This window comes from Hippocampus guttulatus, chromosome 10, assembly GCF_054856545.1.
Source record: "Hippocampus guttulatus isolate MCC_2025c chromosome 10, RoL_Hgut_1.0, whole genome shotgun sequence".
Taxonomy (NCBI): Eukaryota; Metazoa; Chordata; class Actinopteri; order Syngnathiformes; family Syngnathidae; genus Hippocampus; species Hippocampus guttulatus.
The window spans coordinates 14,264,027-14,291,005 of record NC_141270.1 but is presented as its reverse complement, the minus strand read 5'-3'; the positions used below and the strand labels follow the sequence as shown (position 1 = coordinate 14,291,005).

At 41.0% G+C, this 26,979-nt stretch overlaps 1 protein-coding gene across 2 annotated transcripts in view; it reads right to left on the bottom strand.

Annotated features, from left to right (window-relative positions):
* cdh23 (cadherin-related 23) overlaps window positions 1-19,930 on the bottom strand; it is a 150,053-nt gene extending 130,123 nt beyond the window's left edge. The window contains exons 1-2 of one of the 2 annotated variants that reach the window (XM_086121828.1): window positions 19,858-19,930; window positions 16,594-16,668 (exon numbers count right to left, since the gene is read on the bottom strand). In XM_086121828.1, coding sequence (XP_085977954.1) covers window positions 16,594-16,668; window positions 19,858-19,909 — 127 coding nt within the window. In that variant the 5' untranslated portion in view covers window positions 19,910-19,930. The remainder of the gene's footprint in view (window positions 1-16,593; window positions 16,669-19,857) is intronic. The other variant, XM_086121827.1, reaches the window with a different exon arrangement.
* Window positions 19,931-26,979: the final 7,049 nt, after the last annotated feature.

Below are 26,979 nucleotides of genomic sequence, written 5' to 3'. Positions count from 1 at the left end.
CATGCATTAATGTGTGCAGAAAAGAATAATATTCTAGGCTTGCAACTCGGTGGGTTTAAGGCCCTTTTATTGCTCTGGCATGACGGTGAACAATGCACTAAATGTGGTCCATGAAGGAATTGTGAACCAGCTTGAATGTCCTCTGACCATACAGATACAGTAGATTTGTGGATGCAGGCATATATAATACTCTATCACTACATTATCCAGTTGGGTGTCATGGGAGCTCCGGTAGACTTCAATAAGCACAATGTTATCATGATTCCTGGCCATGTTGGTAGAATGTGCCTGAAGAGCAGTAGCAGTCAACAACAACATTGGTACGGATGGATATCTGTGTAATTCTTGATCATTTTCAGGTCACGATTTGCTCTGTTGATAAGGCACACTTCATGTTGCTAGAAGGCTTGCAACCATTGCTAAAAAAATCAATTCAATTCAATGTTGCAATCTTGTTGCAGTGACTGTCCGAACTAAGGGTCTTCCCTAATCAGTCTTGCAATCTCCCAGTTTTCTTACGGGATTGATGGTTGCCTCTTTAATTTGCCAATTGTAATAAAAACTTTGGTGGATGACCACTTTGGTGTTACATAGGCTTCATATTTATGACAACTGCAGTGAGACATATGAGATGTACTGCTTATTGTTCAATCTCTTTCTTTTGGATATGGAGAGAGTTGTACGGTAACTATATCGAGTAAATGATTCACACAACCAAAGAGTGCTCACACCATGCATGCTCATCACCGCGTCTTGCTTGCTGGTACATCATCAATAGGCTGGAAGTAAAACTAGATCACTACTGTCATTTGTGCACCAAACTGCTTCACACAACAACAAATTCGGCTCCACGAGTACACTCCCTTCTTGTTGTAATAATACACCCTGTTTTCCTAAAAAAGTGTGGCTAAACTGATTAATTAATATAAGGATTTATGAACCCCTCTCATTGCGTCTAATGAGATTTATGCAAATTCAGCTTCTTTCAATATAATTTATAATTTGGTGGAAGACGGTGCAAATTAAGCATTCTACCTCATAGTCATCAATAACTTTTCCCCCTTCTCTGCTCTATATGGGTAGGCATACTTTCAAGTGACTCATAACAAATGGTCACTCACGACTAATGGTATGTATGAAAGCCACTTATGGAACATTAACTCCAACTTTGGAAAACAGTGTTGAACTATATGGTCACTTGACAGGGAATAATGGATTCTACATACCCAATGAAATGATTAGAGCAACTGATACACGCCGGGCCACAAACTGTCGAGTAAAATTTGCCTCACTCTATTAAAACAATTACATCACTGTCAAGCTATAGTTACATTAGAACAAATCTATCCATGTGTTTCATTTGCCTACGTGTCAAGTTGTACGGAAGATGTTGTCAAATAGTGTCATGACCTGTGTTTTTTGCTTTTTTTTGGATTATATTTAGTTTTGTTTCATGTTATATGTTGTTTTCTTGTGTTCCATGTAATGAGTTAAAACACATCTTTACTGACATAGCGCTGTCACAAGACTTGCAGCTGTAACAGAACGCTCCACACAACATAAACATTAACAATAATGACAACACTGGTGTTGGTACACTTCGAAATAGAACATTGTTACCGAGTTTAAATTGAATGCATGCATTGCGAAAGTTCATTAATGCAAAAGTATCCTTCCATTCTTATCTGTAACATTGTTGCACACATGACTGGTTGAGGAATTACTGCTGTTATTCTCTCTAGGTCTCTATTACCGATACATTGGTGTACACTGGTTCATTATGCAGATTTGCATCTTCATATATGGCCATGTTTACTCAATGGCTTTGGAAAGGCGCTCACCTGGTACTAAATCAGTCAATGAGGGCTGCCATTCTATTCGAGATCAACAGAATTCATGTGTTATAGACACGGACCTGTGAGAGAGAAGAGAGCTGGATGCTAAAGCCCTGTTCATTATGTCAGTGACATCTCAAGACCTGCCATTCATCTGAGTGCTGATTCAGTGGAACAAGCACTGCCAAGAGTCCAATTTCATGCCTGTTGTGAATTATCGCTGTGAATTCTGTGTGCCCAGTGGCTTAAGAGGTATAGGGAGCAATGTTCAGTAGGCCACCTGGCAAAGCAGGGACAAACAAAAAGGAAATCACCCCCAGACAAGAGAGGGAGAAGAAGAATCAAATCTGATAATAATGCCTGATGAAAATTTAAAAGGCAGAGTCACTGAGCCTCAGGAATCCAGTCATACAATCAGCAGCCTGATGAGTCAGTGGGCTGCCACTCATGTTACCACGGTGTCCATCCACGGACAAAAGGAGCCTTCAAACACATCAGCCATGCCAAACTGAAGCTTCGCTAAAGCCACACTGGCTCACATCAATCACCCCCCATCATAATTCAAACAGGCAAATACTGGCAGTATGAGCTCATTCAGTGCAGCATTCTTGCTTACCTATCATATTTAAACAAATGTGTACTCTGCACAACAGAACCCTGTGTCTACAAAGTGCAACCTCTACTAAATAATCTTGACCTGCGATTATTGAAATTGGGATTTAAATCTGATATTGCATGTACACCATTAGGCCTGAATTTTGAACACTTCGAGATAAATTGAGAATCATTTTATCAATCTCTTCAGTGTTGAACAATGGCCCCACCGAAAATATTATAATACAACTTCAACTTGTTAAGGTTGTTCAGTTGTGGAGTCTATAAAACAGCCATCAATATGGTTGTCAACGTTGCTTTCACCATGTGCAATTTTAGATTATCGGGTATTAATAGTTTCAAACGAAAAAACAAATGGGTCCATATTTACAATAACAGTGCTAGACTCGGTATCGCTCTTACCGTCTGTGTTCAGGATCGTCCACAAATGATATATTTTAGGGTGACGTTAAGCACAAATCACATCAATCAAATGAAAGATTATTTTTTCATTTTGATTGCTTTAATTTACATGTGTCAAAGTCAAGGCCCGGGGGCCACATCTGGCCCGCCACACCATTTTATGTGGCCCTCGAAAGCAAATCAAGCATGTCAAGTTCCATGATGCTTGCTAAACCAAAATTTCTAATTGTCATATGTGATTCACAATAACATTCATTATTTTTGACTTCTGATTGTAAAACTAGTTATTGATCAATTTGTTGTGCACTGTGTATGCAATATGTGGAGGGGATTAAACATGTACAGTGTATATGGTTTCCCAAAATTCATAATGGCCCTCCAAGGGAAACCGTAACTGCAATGTGGCCCGCGACAAAAATGAGTTTGACACCCCTGCTTTAGTTGCTGGAAATGGTAGACCGTGGCGTATTATACAACATCACTATTTGCTGATATCTCTCATTATGGAGAAAGTGGGTGAGCTAAATTGTCAGACACGTTCACCAGAAACCTCTTCAAACACCTTTTCTCATTCTTATTGCCATAGTAGTTGGCAGTGGTAGTTGTGTAGTTACTGCAGCTGACAATTGAGTGACATCAATAAACTCAGAAATCATTGAAAACACCCAATGTAGCCTGGAAATAATTTGAATTTACTGATTGTTAAGTAATGCAGTCGAATATAGTTGTGCGATGTTTTGCAGATGATGCATGAAGCAATTACAAAAAAAAAAACTGTTATTGTTCAGAAATGCTGTCTATCCATAATTGTTCTTTGAAGTGCAAATTGGCAGTATTTTAGGCAGAATATCATCAAATTATCATTATTGATTATTTATTATGTCAAGATTTATATAATCTTAGCCCATATCGCCCACTCCTAGATGCTATATTACATACCACTTGGAAGATAATTTCAAAGTCCGATTCAAGTGACAATTCTGGCTCATCCTTTTAAGGGATCTCTTGGGGGTATCTGCACTCACTAGCACCCTTACCTCCAGACAAAAACAAAATATATTCTGCTTTTGTTGCTTTCATTGAAAACACAATGGAAATGAATTGAAATGATGTTACCATACCGCTCCTCTGCCTTTTGTGAAGTGCACCATATTAATGTTCGGGAGTTTGGCTTCCTTCGGGGGAGGCAATCTCAATGAGGACATAAACTTAGCAGATCTAACTCAAATTATTATAGTGGGGTGGACAGAAATGTGCTCGGACCTACATTTCCATACAGAGAGATGTTCAGAGGCCATCTTTAATAGAAGAGAGAAGCTTGTGTGCAGGCAGTCCATTTCTCTGTTTGATAAGGACGTCTATGGCGAGTAGTTTCTTTCCCCAGGGAGGTCAATTAGACAACTGGCAATAAAAAAGGAGAGAAAGAAAAAGCCAACCGAGCGTGTTTGCAAGTCATTATGTCAATAAAATAAAACCATCATTAGAAATGAAAGAAATCATGACAGAAGTGGAATTGGGGTATTGGATACTTTCTTTGATTTTAATGATCTTTAAATTGTAGCTCCCTTAAAACAAATTTTGACTAGGTGTTTTCAGGGATTTTCTTATTTTCCAGTCCTTTTCTGCTGTGTATTTGTCTGCGTGTCACATCAATAACTGCAGCGGCAATGAGCTCTGAAGACAAATAGTATCAAGCGTCTGGCTTTAAGTGACTCCTGTGTTTCACAATGCAAACCACTAGAGTCCTTGGCAGTCTGTGTATTAATCGAACAGATTTATGACTAAATCTGTCACGGATGGGAGGAGAATAACCTCTTCCTTTCCAATCGACACCCCTTTGAAAAAGGCACACTCCTCGACTGAACTGTGCATGAGACCATCCAAACAGCTGATTCAAAAAGTCCAGACACTTTCAATTCATTTTACAAACATTACAAACAACAATATACACTTCTTTTTTTGGTGGGTGCCGTTTTTTTTCAATTGTCTGCATATAATATTGGAACATTCTTCAGTGGCAAAATTACTGACCTGATAGCAACTCAGAGTATTTATTGAAGACCGACTCAGAATATGATGACTTTAAGCCAGGGGTGTCAAACTCTTTTTTTTTGTGGGCCACATTTTAGTTACCGTTTGTTTCCCTTGGAGGGCCGTTATGACTGAAACCAAATAAAAAAAAATATATAATAATGGTGTATTTAACGATTGTTTAAGTAACTGTAATGAGGGGTTTGGTTACAAGATTACAAGATTTGCTTACAATATGTCTCTTATTTGTTACATATGAGAAGTTTAAATTTTGGTTGTGATTTTAGCAAGCATCATGAAGTTGACATGTTTGATTTGCTTTGGCGGGCCAAATAAAATGTGGCGGGCCAGATCTGGCCCCCGGGCCCTGGGTTTGACACACGTGTTTTAGGCAGTCAGTGACGAAGCATAAGATTTTTATATTGAACTATTTCATGTAGTTGTTTCAGTTTCTGCTATCAATACAGGACAAGATACTGGGACGCCATCAGACTGGAAAATAATCTGTTGTAAATGTGTGATAAACTGGGGTTGTGTAATGCTTATAGGCGATAGGTTGGTAATCTGTATCTCTCAAGGTTGAAATGGCATTAAAGGTTTTTACTTCTCAAAGTGGGGGGGGGGGTGATTGCTCCTCTGGCCGACACTGTGGAGTTTTGAGTTTTAACACATTTCGCATGTTGTCACAACATTTAGCAATTGTTTACATGCTAATTGTAAATTAACATGCCATCTGTGTTTGCATGCGAGAGTCCTGGACCCAAAAAAATAGGGTAAAGTGCCCTTGCACCTCTTATCCAGTTGGACTGATTCATGTCAGTCGTGATCATCGGAAAAGGTCTCTGCTCTCCGTTGGCTTTCTAAGCCATTCAAATGATGAAAACAGTGAGTGACGAGGCTGTGACTAACCAATCACTTTCGGAGTCAAGTTGGACAGTGAGGTACATTAGCGGACAGTCATCTCAGGCGTTGCTGAAGAGAGACAGGCAAGCCACTGCAAATTCACATGCAGCTCTGGCCACACTCAAATCGCACATGAAAGATGCCCCTCGTTTCTGTTTTAGTATTCCATTTCACTCTCCTCCTCTTGTTTTTTTCATCCCTTCATCAGCCTTCATTCTGCCTGTTGAGGGCAGACAGACGCACGCAAGCAGCTCTGATTGGACTGGACAGGTGGTTCTGAGGATCCAAGAGTGACAGCCAAACCAGTCTGCTCAGTCACTGTCAGGCGACAACCACCAAAAAGCGCAGCACTCCAACAAATGTCCATCAACATTGACACTTTGTGATGCCTGCCCAGTCCAACAAATCTTGTATTCTGCTCTCAACATTCAACTTTGCTGCTCAGTTAATAATAATGGTCTTATTTTGGTATTTGCCTTTCTTTTCACACCACGCACATTCTGAATCTCTTACATTGGCCCTCGCGTGACCTCAGTCTAGCTGACTATTACCTCAGACTGAGCTAAATCATGGTCAGGTAATGGAACATGTCACCTTCAGTGTGTGGCCACATACAAACACAATCACAACGAAACAAAAGGCTTTTTATGCCTTTTCTCTTCAGTTTACATATCTACCATTTGGTCTGTGTGTAACATAGGACTGAAATAGGGTTGAGTGTTTTCGGAATTTGTTTCAGATTTCGGTACATTGCTTGGATTCCTAACTATTCTGATTCTGTTCGTTTCCGATTCCGGTACATCGATTAGATTCCTAACTATTCTGATTCAGTTTTTAAAAAATAAAGAAATACATCTGGCGGCGAACTAGAGTTATTTTTGGAAAAATCGTCTGAACTTCTCTATTCATGTAATTTCCTAAACGTTTTTTTAATGCTTGTTTATGTACTTCCGGGTCATCTGTCAAGTAAAGAAAGCGACAAAAATGGAGCGTTCCTTTTTCATGTGCATAATGTCCACATGAGTGACATTTCTTCACCTCAATTACCATTTAAAGTCCTCCATGATGCTTGCTGTCTTCAATGAACTGCTATTTCTTCAAAAGGTTATGCATTACAGATTCAGCAACCAACCTGACCTTGAAGTATTCATTCATTCATCTTCCGAACCGCTTGATCCTCACTAGGGTCGCGGGGGGTGCTGGAGCCTATCCCAGCTGTCTCCGGGCAGTAGGCGGGGGAAACCCTGAATCGGTTGCCAGCCAATCGCAGGGCACACATTCCCTCCCCCTAACACCCAACCCTTCAAAAAACAAAAAACAAACACCTGTGTGATCGCGCAATGATTGTCAAAGATTTATTAATTTTTTCCCGAGGGAACAGAGTGTTTTGCAAGGGAATGCAAATATTGTTTTTTTTCTTCTGTGTCACCTCAAGGGGCTCTGCGTGGAAGTGGCCAACCCAAGATAATTTTATTTCTTTTTATTAATTGAATTATTAATTAATTTTAAAGTGTGGGTTCTCCAGACAACAGGAAGTATTTTCCAAAGCAACACCTTGCTGACACCTTGTAAGACTGAAGGCTCCCGTCTCCGTTCCTCTTCGCAAACACTCAGCAACTATGAGCGTATACCCGGAAGAGGCCGTTCGTCTTCAAGTTTGTGAAGTCACGTGTGATCACGTGAGAGCTCTCCCCCACAGGACTGGATGCTTGACCGGTGTTGGAGGAAACACACAGTTGAGATTATCTGAGCACCCCACAAACAACATGACCAAACTGTGAAATGCCTGATTTTTTTATCTTCATGTGTGGGGTCTGACAAAGGTAAGAAAATCTTTTTTGATTCGAAAAATCCTTATGCTTGTACACGGCTTTACGGTTGGTTCACTAATGGCATTGGTTGTATTTACCCAATTTTGACTTCGAGTCCGCATCTACACCAATTCTAACCACCAGGCCGGACCGGGCAGGGCGTCAATCAGGCGTCACGGCTGGGGATATCAACGTGAATGGCCCAGAGTGCGTACAAGGTCTCCGCCGCCGCCTCAGACGGGACCGTATGAGGCCAGCTGGGACAGGCCTCAGCCGTACTGCCATGCACCTGTGTCGCAGCTCCAGTGACAGAGAGAGGCTGGGCTGCGTGTTGCACACACACACATCTATCGGTTCTCCTTCATTAGTGCTGCTTGCGCGTGGCGAATTCAGCATCGAAATATAGCACCGATATTTTTAGATCTGAACGATTATGGAAGAACAGGAATGTTAGACCCGAGTCTGTTTTGTTTTTGTTTTTTTCCAGTCTGTAAGACGCCAGACTTGTTTTATAGATTATAAATGAACTCATTATCTGCAGTGGTCATTAGCTGCAGGTCCTAATTAGCCAAAATTGATATTGTTGCCTGACAAAGGCATTGGCACTGGCAAATTGGCAATTGACCTCTTGGTCAATCTGTAAAGCAAGACAGAGACAGCACAAGAACATGTAGGAGATGAGAAGAATAGATGAACAGTAACAGCCTCTTTACTTAAAAGCAAACTTCTTTAAATTAAAAAAAAAAAGAGTTATTGGAAAGCTGACAAAATCACCTTCAAAGAAACTAAATTGTATTTTGTACACGTGCACATACAGTGTGTATGTTTGAGTGAGTGATGGAGAGAAACTACGATTTGGATGAGCAAACTTTCTTCATCAGTTACATACCTGATAATGCTGGAGTTACACTTTTTGCTTGAAGAAAAAGTTGATACATCAACCCATTCTATAGCTTTTAAAACTCCAGTACCATAACACTATAACCCAAATGCCACTTAAGGTGTATTTCCAAGTCTTGTGTCAGGAAAAAAAATGGCATAATTGGAAAAACAGTGGGGTGATTTCTATTGACACCAAGTCCCCAAAAGAGCAGCAAAAAGGTAGGAAAATATTAACGTGGAGTGAACAAAAAAAAACCCGAATGAAATATGTTCAGTTTTACAGAGCTAGTCACCAAGAATGCCACTTGGCTGAGAAACCTTCTCCAAAAGAGTGTGCACACTAGTCGGGTGAAAAGATATTGATCAAAATCAAAATATTCTCACAGAAAGCCAAAATTGAAATGCAAACTCAGTCAGGTCTGTTTAAACCTCTCAACGATTGAAAAGTACATTTTATACATTCGATGGCCACACTGTGCAGGGTGTGGCAGTGTTACGACTGCAACAGCAATATACTGTGTACATGATACAGTATCTTACAAGAGTAGCAGGTAATATTGCCTTCACAGCCTCATTATTTACTGACGAAGAACTTTCTCAGGATTGGGCGGGGGGGTGTAAAGATGGCCATGTCTATACGAGGATTGCCAACACCCTTAAACTGAGCTGCAGCATAGTAATTAAGACCATATAGAAGTTTAAGAGGACACATTGCACTCAGAGCAGACCCTGCCGTTTGGTCAACTATGGTGACCAAAGAAATTGAGTATGCGAGCTGAGTGTCATATCCAGAGATTGCCTTTGGAAAATACACGTAAGCGATGACTGTGACAGAGGTCGGAGGTGCGGGTTACGCAGCCAATCGAATGTGTATGCGTATATGAAGTGGTGTGGACTCGCTTTGCTGGAAAGGAGAGGGGAGGGGAGGTTGCGAGACAGCATAGCTACAGGAGCTGTCTGCCGTGCCTGAACCCGCAAACAATTTGTGCCAGGTTCTGAAGCAGGCCAAAAGACTGAAAAACATTCCCAGACTCACACCCTTCTAGCTAGGCCAGTTGGAGGCTCTCTGTGTCCCACAAACACAACTCTCAATTCACACATCTTGCCCATTGCTCACTCTCGACAGACACATTCTTTTGCACACAGTCGCCCTTGATTCAAACCCCAGACCCAGACATGACTCTCCAATAGAGTTGGGCTTCGAATATTTTGAAAACCCTGACTCTGATATTGTACAAATTTGTCATATCTGAATGATTGAATAAGCACTGATAGATTCTGTCCTAAATTCTGTTCATTGTACATACTGGAACTGCAATTTGTCATAATTTATTTTCTTTATCAATATATGATATAATCTAAAGGCAACATTAGTCTCCTGACCATTCTTTCTCTTTAACCTCAAAATATGAATAAACTGCTTCACACCAAAAATCCAGATTCTCTCTCCCCCGATGCTGTCTTTTCTAATTTGCTACTATTGCAAAAACATGTGCAGAAGAATATCCAAGGGACACAAAAGATGAGCCAGAGTATATCAGTCACACCAGCATGTATGAAAGTGACAAACATACCAGCTTTACCTAAACTCACAACTATAGCTAACCTGCAGTCGAGCAAAAAGGGGTGGTTGCTGATGTGAAACATCAATTTCCAGGTTAGCTGCTCAGCGTGGCTCAGGCTGGTATCAGCTGTGACCCAGCTGGGCCCGATAACAGCTGCAAGAAGCTGATCGGCCATCCAGCAATGCACCTCTTTGTATTGGAGAATGTGCTAATGCCTGCACACCCATAAACACACACGCACGCACACACAGAAAACTTGAGAGAATTAATTTAAATAAATGCATTGCTGTTTGAAATGTGTCCAAACAGTGCAAACATAAAAATGACCACCATGGAAGGAGTGGGCAAATAATTTCATCTGATCTAGATAATGGTGGAAGACATTAAAAATGCTACAGTGCACTGGGAAGTTCAACAGAGGTCTCTGAACATTTCATTACCAAGTTCATTCACATCATGCAGTGGTAACTCTACATCAGAAAATAATAATAATACATTTTGATGATGACCTTAGCATTTAATAATGTCAGAAAGAGCTGAGAATTGTACATCGGGTAATCATTGGGAATTTGCAACCTGTTCGAAGAAAAGAGAAGCTGCTTTTTGATGTGCACAAATGACACAATGTATTTCAGTTTTGATCAAGAGCAGCCGACCAAAAGAAATTCAATTCTAGAACAATTTATCTGAAACGTCACACTGTTTAAAACTAAAAACAAATCTGTCTCTCTCTCTTCAGCCAATCATCAATGTGTTTCTTGTGACGTGGTCACATGGTCAGAAGAGTGACACGGACAACCAGATCGGATGCCTGTAACATGTAAGTGGAGAGTGCGCCGTGGCAATGATGCGAATCAACTTGGCGATTGGCTCATTGGCAACACTGCTCACCCTGCTATGGCACCGCCTTCCCTCACACAAATTCAATTAACTTTTAACACCCACAAAACTATTACACACACAGCCAGCGGCTTTTCAACTTGCTTCTGCAGTCAAAGTAACAAACGGTGTTGTCGTTACACAAGAAAATGTGAAACCACAAAAGAAGCAATCGTATGTTTCCATTCGTGAGAGAGAGACCGCTACGATGTGAGGTCTCTAAAGCAGCATCTTACACCTTTTACGTTGAACATTCTACTGCACGCTCCAAACTGAATGCCAATTGGTGAAATATCACGCCGCCGCACTATTTTAAAGGGTAAGCTGCTGTGCTTTTTAACGACAAGCACTTTGAAAATGTATGTGGTAAATAGTAAACTTACTGTGACAGCAAGTTCAAAATGTACGAGGAGAGTCATGGTTGGTCACAGGCTGCTCTTTTTTGTGTTGCCTGTAATTCAAACCTGAAGTGACACATGGGAGGCAGGTAAGCTCGCCTTAGGTATCAGATCTTTATTACAGCCATCACCGTTGCCAATTACTGAAACACACTGTATCTATGTGCATTTTTAATCCATTTCTTCACAGAACATGTGCTTAATTCAGAAACATCAAGACATGTGGAAGGAAAACACCAATAATAATGATGGAAGAATTATGAAAAACAAAAATCAAAACTAAATTAAGAAACTGGCCTAGTCCTAAATCATCAACAATTTGTTAGCTTTGTTGGCATACAGGCCTGGCACTCATTCGTGGCAAGCCCGGTGAGTGGAGAGCGACCCGCGGGCCAGAGGAAACATTCCCCCGAACGCCGGCGCCGAGAAAACTTGTATTGTAAAGTGTGAAGTGAATGCAATATGGCGAAAGCTGAGCCTTGAGATGCTTCATTATTACATTAACGAATCACGCGCTAGGAAAATCTTGCATGCACTTATGATGGATGATGTGTTTGCGGACGCTGCTGAGCTACGCGATTATTCCTGGGAAAGGAATGGATGAGCAAGGCATGGGCTCGAGATAAGAGATGATTGACTCAACCAAAACAGAGGTCCCTCATCAGTGGCAGTCAGCTGACAGTATAGGGCGGCCATTGTGGGACAGCCAAATGACAGCAGAGACCTGTATAAGGAAGTAAGAAAACCTGAATCCTTTGAAATGAGGTAGGCAAGAAAAAATCATAGCCATTAAGAATATCTCTCGGATATGTTGAGACTCAATCTCCTGCAGAGATCAGGTAGTTCAAACCTCCACGGGGATAGCTACTTGCCTTCTGCAGCTGATAGATAGAATTTGTTAAGGTAGGAAACATGCAGACAGAGAGACAGTCACTGTGATTCTCACAGCTCATCCACCAACTCAAACGCACAAATGGTGACAGAGCAGAAGCTGGCAGAAATACTTAGAACGGACACATCTTGCGCCAATTTGACTAAATAAGAGCTGAACGTGGGAAAATAAACAGACTACTGCACTGGCCTGCACAGTCGGTCATCAATATCTAGAGCATGTCTTCTGCACCAATAGATGGACCTGGATATCCGCCAGAAACCCAGAAAAGTGAATCCATGGAAAGAAGTAGCTTTTGCCTTCCTCTCCTGACTCCTCCTCTTTACCTTGATTACCCTTGTATTTTATCACAGCTCACTCCGTTTCCTCTCCAGTTTTGTATTCATTTCAGCTTTAGATAACCTAATCTGTGGAATCAGACAGGCGGAAAAGTCTTGGCTAAAGTCTGATTCCTAGAAAATATGGCCGCCGAGTCATTTTCCATTCAAACTGATTTTGATAAGACAAAAGTCAACATCTAGAAGGACCAGAGGCCACAAGCATCTTGAAGTAACAATGCTGTGGCTATTACAAGGCATCAACACTTGCTCGTTTTCTATCCATCCGTCGATAAAAAGATCGCTTAACTGACCAAATAACATACAGTACTTTAAACTAATGCTGGATAATATTAACAAACCAGTGAAACCACGCTCAGCAGTGTTAATCTTTTATGGTAAAATATCCAAACTAAATAAGGTATTTTCACAAATCAATAAATGAATCCTGATACTTGAACAGACGTGGCTGTATATATTGTGAATATGGGATACTTATATCCAATTCCTTCTCATTAGGTGTCTGAAGTATACACTGGAGTAGATTGTGAGGCATATCGGTTGCCTGTTGACTCCAAATGAGTATTTAGGTGTACCATTTCTTTGAGAAAACCATTTATCAGCGTCATGTACGGCTTTGGGGAAAACAAGAAAATAAGTCAGCATTCAGCTACAGCAAATAACACCGACAGCTTGTTGATTTGTTACGAGTGCAGAAATGCTGCACAATCAATATATATTGAAGGAGAAAGCTGAGGAAGACCACGGGTGCTTTGGAGAGGGTTGACAAGCCATAGTTAAAAAGTAGTGCATGTTCAGTTAGCTGTCAGTAGGGAAGACACACTTTATAAAAATGTTCCGTTTGGAGGAGCACAACATGCAGCATACACGTCTGTATGGATTACAACATATTTTGGGACGACAATGTTTGCCAGGATCATTCATCTTGAAACAGATGTTGCAAAATAATAACTTGGGTAATGTGTTTGTCTTGGAGGTATTAAGATTGATAAGCCTAAATTCTATCTTTTCTCTGCTCTTTCCTCTGTGGCTTCTTTAAATTTTGATTCGCAAAATCAAAACATTCAAATTGAATCTCATTAATCTTCATTAGAAATTGAACTTGAATAGATACTGACCTACCGCTCCACTCCTGGATGTAAATATCTTATTTTAAACAAATATTGTCTTCTCCCTGAGAGTTGCTGTCATTACTGCGCTCAAAAGAAAGCTGCAGAATCGGGTCAAAGTGCATTAAGAGACGAGAGCAGTTACCATATTTTCGCCACTATAAGGCGCACCTTCAATGAATGGCCTATTTTAAAAGTGTTTTCATACATCGGGCGCACCTTATTATAAGGCGCGCAGAATAGAAACTACAATAGTGGCTGCAGTTGCGTTATGCATCAACTAAATGGAGCTACGCTAAAGCGAATACTATACAACACAGCTTTGTTCGTATATAGCTTTCACAACCACTGCAGCTGGAGCAAAGCGCTGGACAGAACATTTAAAATACTACATCCAAGAAATGAGAGTATTGATCCATATGTAAGGCGCATCGGATTATAAGGCGCACTGTCGGCTTTTGAGAAAATGGAATGTTTTTAGGTGCGACTTAGAGTGCACAAAATACGGTAATCACAAGTGCATTTACACCTGCACTTAGTAGTAGTTTACAGGTGGATCTGCTCCATCAAACATGACACTAAAGGAGTGCAGCAGCGAGTCACACCATTTAAGGTGGCATCAAGGCATACAAATCTATAGTATCACATTCACAGTCACAGTTTTTTTAATTGCATAGTTTCTAGTTTTAATCTCCATATTGTCTCACATTATTTTCATCAATTGAATGCAAAACTGACGTGAAGCTTAGTTCATGATTCTGTGATCAACAATCTGTGAGCTTGATTGTGAAATGAATGTAATTTATCTGCGTCTGTAGGTATCATAATGGTCGATGAAGTTATATTTTGTAGCGTTGTGTCTGTTTTAGTAAGGTTAAATTCTCGTTTCCCTCATTTGATCAAAAGCATATTCTTTGAATCCAAATAAAATGATCTTGGGATCACCCTCTTTTCACGAGGCGGTCTTAGCACTTCACATAAGCATACTGGTGAACAGGGTTGCCAGGTTTAGGTGCCAGGCGTACATGACACAACACTGTTCTGTCCGAAACAAAATTCACAATTACTTACAAATTCAGATTTTCAAATGGAAAGAGGTTCCCATGATAAGTCAAAGTCAAGTGGAGTCTCATTTATACCAAGTGTCCCCACGCCTCTGCTTATCTGTCGCACACAAAACTGAAGTCAGATTGAGTATATTAGTATGGGAATTTTAACTGTGTTGTAAACGGTGCACCTTCGCAACTACGAAATATAAGACAGACCCTATGCTGTTTCCTCAACAATTAGAATGAGCTCAACAAACTCCACAGTAACTGGAGTGGCTGTGGAAATCTGATCACGCTTCTCTAGTCACACCGTTTCTATTCCAAGCAGTCACACATGTAACGGTGTTTAAAGTTATGCAAAATAATGGCCAGATAGGTACAATGTGACGATTAATTTACCACCTCCACTGTAACTTGGCATTTTGTATTCTGGTCCAACCTTTCCACTCAACTGAGAAATAACAATATTTTCACCGTACTCTCTCTTCAAATCAAGGGTGAGAACAATGTCAGCACCGTAACAGTTCTCAGGTTGCTGCATTATATTGCCTGATGGTGACTTATGGTGGGTTTTGACTGTGAGGAAAAGTACGGGTTGGATGGATTTCCTGCTCACAGAACATACAAGCAGTTGCTTGTGTGCTTGTGCGTGGCCTCGTGTGTTTATGTATCGGAGGGCCTCCTGGACGAGGACATCTGCCGAACTAATAAACAATAATCTTGACAAACAGTCACTGTCCAATCTCTCGGCCCACCCTCATCATCACACCACTGAAGAATCTATCACAGGCTAGGCCAGGGACATGACTGACAGAGCTTTGGACCACTGGAATGTACTGTGCTGGAGCAAAGCCCAGCTGCTAGAGGACACAATGATTCATGGTCAGAGGGCAGCCCAGACGGAGCAGTGCAGGAAATAAGCGGCACCCAACAACACAGGCCAACCCTTTATTGATACACAAGCAGGAAAAATGATGGAACTCTGCCAAAACCTGACATTGCTTTTGGGTTATGATGATGATGATGTACTGTCGCCTCACTCTCTACCTATGCCCTTCCCTGGCGACAACGGTGAACAGACAACTAAGATGATGATGATAAACATGACGAGAGCAAAGGTGTCCAAAGTGCTTGCAATAATAATGAAGATGTGGCTTTTATTTCATACTCTCATGAGTAAAGAACAAGACCTTCAAGTTGTTAGCGGGCAGAATGTAAACAACTCACAGGCTTGAGGTGTGAGAGAATAGGCCTTGATAAGCAAGCCTAATAAAGTTAGGTAATAAAGTGTTGAAAAGTCATGTCACCAAAAAAAAATAAAACCCTGCCCTTTGGATCAATCTAATATAAAAGATTTCCTGGCCTTTGACACATCAGCAGATTATGAGAAGCCCGGCATCATCAAATTGCTCTGTCAATCTCCACAACCAGCAGGAATGACATCAAATAAATGTGAGGAGGAATAGAAGTGTTTCACGGAGGACTCTCAGAGGTGTGTGATAATTTACCCAACCAGCTGTGACACAATCCATTCGGTATAAGAATATTAATATACGGTACTGTATGGAGATGAGCACCAATATCCACTTCATTGGCTGAAAAATCTGACTATACCCCATGAGTGCAGTGCGGGCAGTAGAAATTGATATCTATTTCTGCTCTCGGTTCACATAAAAACCTTACACAGAAAAACACCCAGACCGAAGACAGCCATTGCGATAACTTGTCACTTCTTATTTTGACGCCCCTTTGCTTGTTTTCCTTCTCAGTTTGTGTTTCCAAAACTCAGAAGAGAGATGACAAAGAATGTTTTTACTGTACTTTCTTCAAACAACGTACAGTGGTACGTGATATGGAGCACCGTGACAGCCCACACAGACTCACCAACAGGCATATCTTCGTAGATGAGAAGGTATGTTGAGAAGAAGTAGTTCAGGAAACGTGGCGGTTGGTTAGATCCTGCGAGACAGAGGACAGCAAAGAATAGTCATTCCCATTATAGCCAGTAACATTTTAAGAGATTTTTATTTACATTTTATCTCACCTGTTCATTAGTCATGTGAAGTATTAGCTAATGTTATCAGCAAAATAATAACCACACACTCATAATAAGCGGTGAGAGGCATTCGGTATGTCAACATAATGTCTGTTATGTTTCTTCTTTGCAAAACACGTAATCAATCAAACTTTTGTTATTATTTTTTTTAAATCCGTCCTTGTGTCTTTCACCTCTAAAGATCGATTTCAATATGTAAAGTAACAAGTCTGAGCACAACTTCATTTAAAACAACTGCAGCTGTAACAATGCTGCACATAAGATCAAACATTAACAACACAATAAATGTCATAAATGAAAGACATACATACTGTACATGGTTCATTAATAACAAAGAAGAACACTGCGAGGCACCGGAATACTGAAATTGTCCTCTCACAATCACAATGTGTCACTCGTGTTGGCTTCAAATTGGAGTTTGAATATAAATAAATCGCTTTCTCAGTTTTCTAACAGCCAGTGGTCTGTCCATTGGTGAGTAGCACAAATACAGAAGAATGTTCGAAAGCCCCAGTTCCGTCAAGTCTTCGCACTTGCTGTGTCGTTTTACTGAATTCCAGCATTGAAAATAAAATGTTTTAAATTGAAAACACACATCTACATACACACGCTGTCTGTGATTCTTTGTAAAGAATTTCATATACCTACATTTAAGTAGAAAATTGAACCATCAGTTAACTTCAGTGGCACACATTGCAGGCTATGTTGAGAGTTGAAGTTCAGAGCTATCAATGCTATCTGTAAATACTGGAAAACACCCCAAATTGTCCGGATATTATGTATAAGGGGAGGACAGGTAGTTCTGAACAAAATCATGGACTGCAGTTGGGTGATCTGACTAGCTAATTTCACGTGACCTTAAATATCTAATCGGTAACAGTTGTTTTGAAGTATAAACTAACAGTGGGCAATGCGCCAGATGCTGCTTCATCTAAACAAGGCATGTCCAGCTCCGGGCTTGGAGGGCCACTGTCCTGCCTGTTTTCCAGCTCTCCCGGCTGCAACACACCTGCTTCAGATGGTCAGCTCATCAGCCAGCTCTGAAGCAGCATTAGAATGTTCCTCATGATTTCAATCAGGTGTGTTGCTCATGGGAGAGCTGGAAAACAGGCAGGACAGTGGCCCTCCAGGCCCGGAGCTGGACATGCCAAGCACGTGTTCACAGGTAGCAGCCTGCAATGGTAAATTTCTGCTGCTTTAGGAACACCAAGTGTCCCTCTTTTCCCCTTGAAATAAAAACATTTTTGACAAAGGTAATCTGGAACTTCAACCCTTCAGACGGCTTGTATCAGATGAAGTACTGTAGTTCATCGGGAAACAAGACACAGTAGATGAAGAAGAATAAACATCAGCATGCATGGTTCTGACATGTAATTCAGTTTGGATCCCCCCGCATCATGTAGACACTGACATATCATCAGTGGCAGTAGTCAGCTTTTCAGTCACTGGTCATGCAACTATTGGATTCATTGGAAAGTGCTACATGTCAATCATTGACTAAATGGCCTTGAAGATGTGTGTGGCAATCATTACTGTCCCAACATGAGCAGCTGCTCTATCTGATTGAAACATTCTCGCTTTGGGCTATCTGACAAATAATCAGCCTCCGTGATGGAGCGAACTCTTCTAATTGGTGAAAAATGAGTTTTACAGGGCCACGTGTCGCTAAATGCCATGCTTGGATCATGAAATGCAGATAAATCGTAGCCGGTAAATAATGACAGCAATGATCATCTATCTAGTTTAGCGGATGAGGAGGGGCACAGGTTCAACATGCTAATGGATTGGTAAAGACAAGAGAAAAGTGAAGGTGAAGTGGAGACAGCAAAGGAGAGAAAAATGAAGGGTGCACAAAACCAGAATGCAAACACAAGGTGTCAGATAAGAATAAGCGGGAAAAGGGTAAGGAACTCCAGTTATTGGAAAACACACACACACACACACACAGATAAAGTCATTGCGCTTGATGGAAACATGTTGTGGCATTCACTTAATAACGTTCTCTGCTGCGTGTGATTGGATGTGTCTCCTGCCTGTCACCGAGAGACATTTTGCGTGACTTTCCACTGCGCTGAAGCTCCTTCACTTTGTTCGACTCAGACGCTCATACGGCACACTCAGCAAGAACACAAAAACATTCTGAAGATGTTTGTAGGACAATCTCAGACAAGGAACAAGGAGAACAGAAAGAAGAAGGGCTGGCAGAGATGATGAAATGTGAAACGAACTGCATTGGCTGAAAAAAAAAACAAGGTGTCAAAAAAAGGTATGAGCAAGCTTCATTTGCAGAGGTGCAAGAGAATCCTTTCAGACAAGTGATTACAAGGAACTGCTGCCCCCCCTAAAAAAAGATTGTCTGTCAAATCTAAATTGTTAAATTGAAGAAAAGGTTTTCACAGTTGACCTCACTAATATGTCATTAATTATTATTCTTTGTAACAATCAATATTTCTGAGAGTATTGCTTTTTCTTGATTTACATTTTGTGCCAGAAAAAAAATACTCATCTATAATTCTAAGTCTCAAGGTCAACTTGATGCTTTCCACTCCATCATTTGGCTGCTACTTGTTCAAATGTGTTTTTGACGACAATAACGGCACAACGGCTTGCTTCACGTTGCTCTGGAAATAGCGCCACAAAAGCATTGGTAAAGAACTTACCGGTACTCATAATTAATGTTAACCCTTTACGATTTCATTGATTGGCAGATTTTGTTTACTTCATTTTAAAAACCAAAGTTAGAAGAGAAGCCTGACTCTGATTGGCTGCAGTCGCACACATTTTTTGCTGCATCTGAGAGAGTAAATGTGCTCAGCGCTTGCAGCTGGTAACACAAAATCACAATTCTCAATGTTATAATGACCCAGTCCAACTTATTTTGCGCCTCGGAAGGTCATCGACAATGTGGGGGATGATCATTTTGAAATTATTATCATGTTGTTGTTTTTTTTGTCTTAAATGCATTGTTTAAAAGGATTCACTGTCATTGTATAAATTACAATGCAAAATGGACACCTCTCCTTTTAAAATTAAAACTAAAATCGTAGTTTTCTTGAAGTAAACATTTAATATGAAGAGTGAGAACAGCCCACCTTGACACGAGTGTACAAGAAGGAAAGAAAGAAGGATCTTGGCAAATGTCATCCTGCTGCCAATACCCAGGCTCAATGACGTCACCTGAAAAACACAAACAAACATTGGAGTTACAAGATGCATTCAGTCAACGGAGTTGGATTCACAAATTGATTTAAATATGGATACAGGTTAAAGCTAATTCTCTGCCGCAGCCGTTTATGTTGTATGTAGGAATTGAAAGTGAATGGACCACAAACACAAATGCTTGTTAAAGTAATCAAGATATTGGATTTTTTTTTCTTTTTTGAGAATGATATCCATGTAGTGTCAAGCTAATTGCCACAGTACAGGACAATACCCAAAAGAGATGTCATAACCGAGATCTACTTCTTCCTTGCCCTGCCTGATTGCAAGCACTAGGATCCACCTGTCTTTTTGCCTCCGCTCCACCATAAAGAGCTCCAGTTTTGACACAATGACCAGATCTCTGCGAGACCCAGCGGGAAGCACTGCTCGCCATCAGCCTTCCGACAAAGCCCCCCTACAGACAAGTCCTCTTGTTCTTTCCTACCTGTCCCTCTCACCGCCATCCAGTGGTTCTTGTGTCTCCGAAAGTAATTTTCCAGTTCCTCCACAAATGTTACCTTCCCCTCCACACATACAGCCTGCCTCTGATGATACTGATTTGAAAGATTACAGCTCATGCTTTATACGTAATCTCCTTTGTGATTCTGACTTTGATATCCCTGATTCCTCCTCTTGTGCTTCGTCTAGTTCTTGTGATCTTTTTCGGATCTGTGTCCATCCTCACCTATTCCTTTTCTCTCTAACCTTAGATGTATGTTACACATACAGCACATTTGACAATAAAGTTGTACTTGACTTGACTTGAGATACGTGTTCGGCCATATTGGACCAGTGTGTGGTGGCCAATGGAGGCGCCCAAGTAAAAGTCATTGGTGTTGTCATCACCTTGTTGCACACCAAGCCTGTCACTTCACCTCCAATGATGCAAGTCTGTTTCCCCGCTCCAGTGCCTCCCTTGTTTCTGGTGTCCCTCAAACCCCCATGGCAGAAAGGCTGATCAGGCTAACGCAGCACCAGTTTCAGCTCGGTCGAAGCTCACAATTCCAGCTTTGGTTTAGTGGCATTTCAAGCCTCAAGTTCAGCGGCAGCACTTCCTGAGCCCTGTTTCTGACCCTACTCCGGAGATGCATTTCTTGCGACCGCCATTCAACGTTGCATGACATTCGGTCCGAACACCATGTTCCTGCCATCCTGGCCATCTTCCAGAAATGCACATCTGAGCACATTCTGTCTGGTGTCCCAGATACCTTGACTGGTCTTCATTTTTGGGGTTTTGTTTGTTTGTTTTTAATATCCAGGGTTTTGTGTTCCCATTTCTCCTATTTGTCTCTGCTAGCATGTCATGTCTTTGTCTCGACTTGGTCTCATCAATTCTGCTGCTCTTGCATTAGCTCTCTCTATTCATTATTTTCTTCTCCAGGCGTGTCTCACTGTAGTAATAACAATGAAAATAATAATAATTACAATAATAATAATACATTTTATTTAATGTGTCTTTCTTTGCACTAGAGTACACTGTATGTTACAAAAAAACATCAATAAAAGTGGAAATGAACAAAAATGATGAAAAACATGTATTGGATTAAGCTTCCCTTCATTCTGATTAAAGTCATATCGTCTGTGGTGACGAGAGTGTCCAATGTGTTCTACGTTCAATTTTCTCAGTTTTGGACTTTTGATTTCGATCTTTTGTTATGATGGTTTTTTTTCAATATTTTATTTGAAAAAGACTTGCCTTTCCTGCTTCCCTGCGTTTGGGTCAACGTGCTTTTTTGCCTGCGCGCCACCACCACAAACCCTCTTTTGAGATCTCTGGCAATTGTAATATTGCTTGTTTGACTTTCAGTTTTTCTTAATTCTCTCCATCTCTTTGAGGAAGACAATGAACACTCACTTTCTCTTCATGATGTCGACAAGGTGCACTCCCCACCTGGGACAGATTAGTTTTTTTCCACTTTTGTTCAACCACAGTGCAAATCTGTGCTTTCTCAACTCTATTAATACTGATATGCTATTAGATACCTTCCCTCAATGAAAGTGATCATAGTGGCACAACTCAGCTTATTCATACTTGAAATATTTAAATCAGTTGGCATATGATTTTGAGAGACTTCAGACAGATTTTGAAAGCCTGCAAGGCCTTTCGTGATGTCCGTCTCCAGCCCCACTCCCACCTGCACAAACACAAAGTCTTCATCCCGCCTCCTCCCTCTCCAAGCAACCAAAATCCTTGTGCAGCCTTGCAATAGTGACCAATCTTAAATGGCAGCAATTCAATTTTTAAGGGCTATCTTTCTAAATTCCTTTAGTCCAAAGTGCCCTCACTGTTACAAATGACGTTAGGTCTTGAATGCTTAGTGCATAGTAGAATTTTTCCTTCCACTTACAGTATCTGACTATAAAATAGCAGAAAACAGATGTGCATTTAAGTACAAAAATGTGTGACAGCATTAAAATAAAACACGCGTACTGCGTCATGATAATTGGTGGTGTTTTGAAAGAAACTGCTTGGGATTAAATTCAGACAAAACAGAAAAGATTTACAAGTGAATGTGAAGGTGAAAGAATATATTGAATCGTCGCATTGTGGCAAATGCCCCACTATGTTTGCTTTTAATTAGTCGCTGCTGATTTATTGCATTTTTTTTTTTGCGTGCCCATCTGTAACAATGCATCTAAAATATCTCAATGTTTTCGGTTGCTGTTGAAAGCACTCAATAATTTCCCGCACAATTGGAAAAAATATATCCATTTCATGTCCGACAAAAACAAGTACATGGCAACATGTGCACTGATTTAAGTAGGGTCAAGCTCACTCCAAGCATGACATTATGCAGAAAATTATTTTCCATTCATCCATCCATCCATCAATTTATATCGATCCATAGCACTAAAATCTCTTTCCTCACTGACAGTTTTGGCTATCACTTGAGCCTTTATCAGAGTAAAAATGAGGTCTAGTATTGTCACAGAAAGCACGTCTTGGTATCAGTGACCATTAAGGTGGCACACTGAGCAAATACTACAAATCCACAACTGTCTTGTTTCTATCCACTTGTATTAGCAAGTTTATATGTGCACATTTCATATTGCCGAATAGCATCCAAGCCAGCTGAGCAGAGGTGAATCCAATTAAGTCGGATATGCCCACAGGTTAGTGATTGGTATAAAAACACAATTAGGACATGCTGGGTTGATCCTCTCACTCACTTACCCTTGTATGTGGCAATTAAACTGTGGTGGACAGGACTAAACAGCAGGGCTAATGCTGATGCAAGCTGCTCCCCACCGTGGTCCTGCCCCGCTCCGCTGACTATACTCTCACAATTTATTAAGTCTTCAATTTCCTCCTCTGCCTGGGTTCCTGTTAAACTCACCTCCTTCACTCCTGACGGCTTTTCGTACCAGTCTCTCTTGCCTTTTGTGTCATTCATTGTGGTCATTTGTAACTCTTTATATTATATTATACATATACATACGCATACACACGCGCGCGCGCACACACATACACACACATGAAAAAAAAGTACCATAGTTGTTTCACATGATTTTAATCACTTGCAACCAATATACATGTTCGAATACATATATATATATAATTTGTGGTGCAGTTTTTCATGCACATGGCAACTGTTGTCACGTGACCACGATCAGTGGATCTACTTGTTCGATCGATTTTTACACGTCGGTCTCAGTTGATTAAAAAATGTGATGAACAACGTGCAGTGAAATGATTTTTTGTTGTTGTTGTTGTCATCAGAAGGTGCATCACAGGCTGAAATTCACTGGAGGCACAATACTGGAGCTCAATATGGAAACAGTCCACGACCACAATGAATGGCATATGAGTGGATTGAGAAATTTAAAAGTGGAACTGATCTGTGATGGCGTGAGGTCTGGTTAGTACTTGGATGGAAGGGGGCTTGGAGGTTACCTGGGAGTACTTTGCGCTCTGAGATTGGTTGGCAACCAGGTGGTCGTTCACCTCTGGCCCAAACTGAGCTGGGTTATACTCCAACTCACCACGGACCCCAATGAGGACAAGTGATATCGGAAATGGATGTAAAGATGGATTTGTTTTGGATGTATTAAATCGAGTCCTGTAACACTAAATCCAATTTAAAGGTAAGCTATTGAGAACACACATTGCTCCCACTGGGCACTGTACAGTCTCACTAGTCCCACGTCTATTTAATGAGCGGAGGTTTTTCAGGCATATTCAAGAGTCATGTGTGATTAAGGCCGTATAAAGAGATGAGTAATATGTGGATCCACTGGGATATAACCATAGACATGATAACTGTTTCTTCAAGCTTCAGCACACCAAATTATTGATTAGAGGACCATTGTCTCTGATTGGCCTTAACCTCAAAAGTTATCTTATTACTGGAAGAGGGAGACCTAAAATGTAGATTAAGCAGGCAAATCACTGATAGTCTCCAGTTTTCTTTCTGTCCTCATGAAAAAGACGTCAGTTATTAGCAGATGATCAAGCAGATTGACAGACATTTAGCTTTGTAAAGGGGGATGAAGGTGCAGCGCTGCTCTGATGAGCTGCGTAATGACTACTGTGTGATAAAGAGATCAGGAGGGTGCTCCTGATCTCTTTATCTCAAACATGACATGACACTTAAAGGCTGACTCGGCAAAGCTCATTTGACTGACATGAACAACACAATCATGGTGACATTTCGACAGCAGATCATGCCGTGCCCCATAAATAACCCCAATTCTAATGAATTTTGGACGTTGCATAAAAATAAATAAAACCAGAATTCCTGATTTGTATATCCATATAGGCCTGCAGTATATTTAAGTAGCATCGTATTGTGCAAACTGATTAACGTTATTGTTTTTGTTTCTCTCATTTTCAATTTGATGTCTGTAACACTTTGCAAAAATAATGGGAAAGGGGCAACAAAAGACTGAGAAACTTGAGGAACGCTCAAAAAATAAATACCTGTTTGGAACAGTTGAACAGGTTAGACAAGGACAGGTATCATGATTTTGTATGAAAGGAACATCCCCAAAAGGCTCAGCTGTTCACAAGCAAGGATGGTGCAAGCATCACCATTTTGTGAACAACTATGTAAGCAAATAGTCCAAAAGACTCGGAACATTTATTGTCGTAGAATTGCAAGGAAGTTGGGAATTTCATCATCTCCGGTCAATAATAACAATAAAAGATTCAGAGAATCTGGAGAACGCCATGTCAGCAGCAAGGCCGAAAACCAACATCGAATGCCCGTGACCTTTGATCCCTCATGTAGCAGTGCATTGAAAACCGGCACCATAGTGGAAAGGAAATCACTATGTCGGCTTTTGGACACTTTGTCAGTTCCTACAGTTTGTCACTTCATCTGTATGTGCAAGTTAAAACTCTGCTCTGCAAAGCAAAAGGCGCATGTCAACATCACACAGAAACACCGTCAGCTTCTCAGGCAGCTTTTTTTGGAACGTGTTGCAGGCATCACATTCAAAAGGAGTGAATATGTGCAAAAAATAAAAAATAAACACGTTTATCACCCTGACCACTCCATATCTTGTCTTTCCAGTGTATTTAATTCAATATTGAATGAAATGAATTTGCAAATTATTGAATTCTTGTTTTATACAAGGGTCCAACTTCATTGGAATGGAATTTTTTTTTGACTGTGACCTTTGACCTCAATGGGGGCTCCATACTGCCCTTGAATAAGACACTCCAACTACATTTTTCATCGACTGGAGAGTGTTTTATAAATGTATACATTGTGTCTAAACTATGAAATATTATATTTACACATTAAAACATCCATCCATCAATTTTTGAATCCTCTTTTCCTTACAAAGGTCGCGGGCGTGCTGGAGCTTATCCCAGCTGTCTTCGGGCAGCAGGTGGGGTACACCCTGAACTTGCTGCCGGCTAATCGCAGGGCACACATAAGGGGTGTTCACACGGCAACATTTGGTCCGGTGCTACGCCGGGGCTGCCCCAGTAGAGCGTTCACACGTGCAAATTAGCTCCGGCGTAGCCCCGGAAAACAGCTTACACCGGAGCAAATTTGATCCACCTCAGGGAGGTGGTTTAAAAATTTGCTCCAGAGCAAATGCTCGTTTGCGAAGCAGCACCGATGTAAATTTGCACGTGTGAACGCAACCGAGTTAAATTTGCTCCAGAGCAAATGCTTGTGAAGAGTTGATTACGTACGTTGTGCATTGCTTTTGTGCTCTGTCAGACTTCCGTCATGTGTTTGTTTAATAACGACACAAGACTTGGCTGGTAACAACTTTCCTTTTGTAGGAGACTGGACTGTCTCGGAGTTGTTTGTGTAGTTTGTTCCTTTGTTGTGTGTTCACAACCTCCCCGCCCCCCATATAATTTATTTTGTGATTTCCTCTCTTGATTTTCTGTTTGGCGCATTACGTGTTTGCTTTTCTGAGTGTCATTGAAGTTATCGTTGATTTACGTTTTCGGGGGCGGTCACTCTCGAGCAGCAGGCACGGAGACCGAGAAGTAGAAGGACGTGCCTGTACAGTAGTCGCTTGAGTTGTGTATACGTCTTAAAAAGAACCAACACGACAGCTCATTTTTTTTCTGTCGTTTTGCTCCGCTGCAGAAACTGCCGTGCGAACGCAAGTGGGGCTGCACCGACGCCGTGCCGGTGCTGACACGCTCAGCGGCTTTGTACGTGTGAACGCTCCACACAATTTGCTGCGGTGTAAAATATATCGCAACAAAATACATCGGTGCAGCGCCGGAGCAAATGTTTGCCGTGTGAACACCCCTATAGACGAATAACCATTCGCACTCACAATCACACCGAAGGACAAGTGTTCCATTAGCCTCCCATGCATGTTTTTGGAATATGGGTGGAAACCGGAGTACCCAAAAAAAAAAAACATGCAAAACATGCAAACTCCACACAGGAAGGCCGGAGCCGAAATTTAACCCTGCACCTCTGTGCCGTGAGGTGGACATGCTAGCCAATTGATCACAGTGGGGCCCACTCTAAAACAGTTGTGTCAAAAATAATCTTAACTGTGTCAAAAGGGAGTGACCTACCAACCAC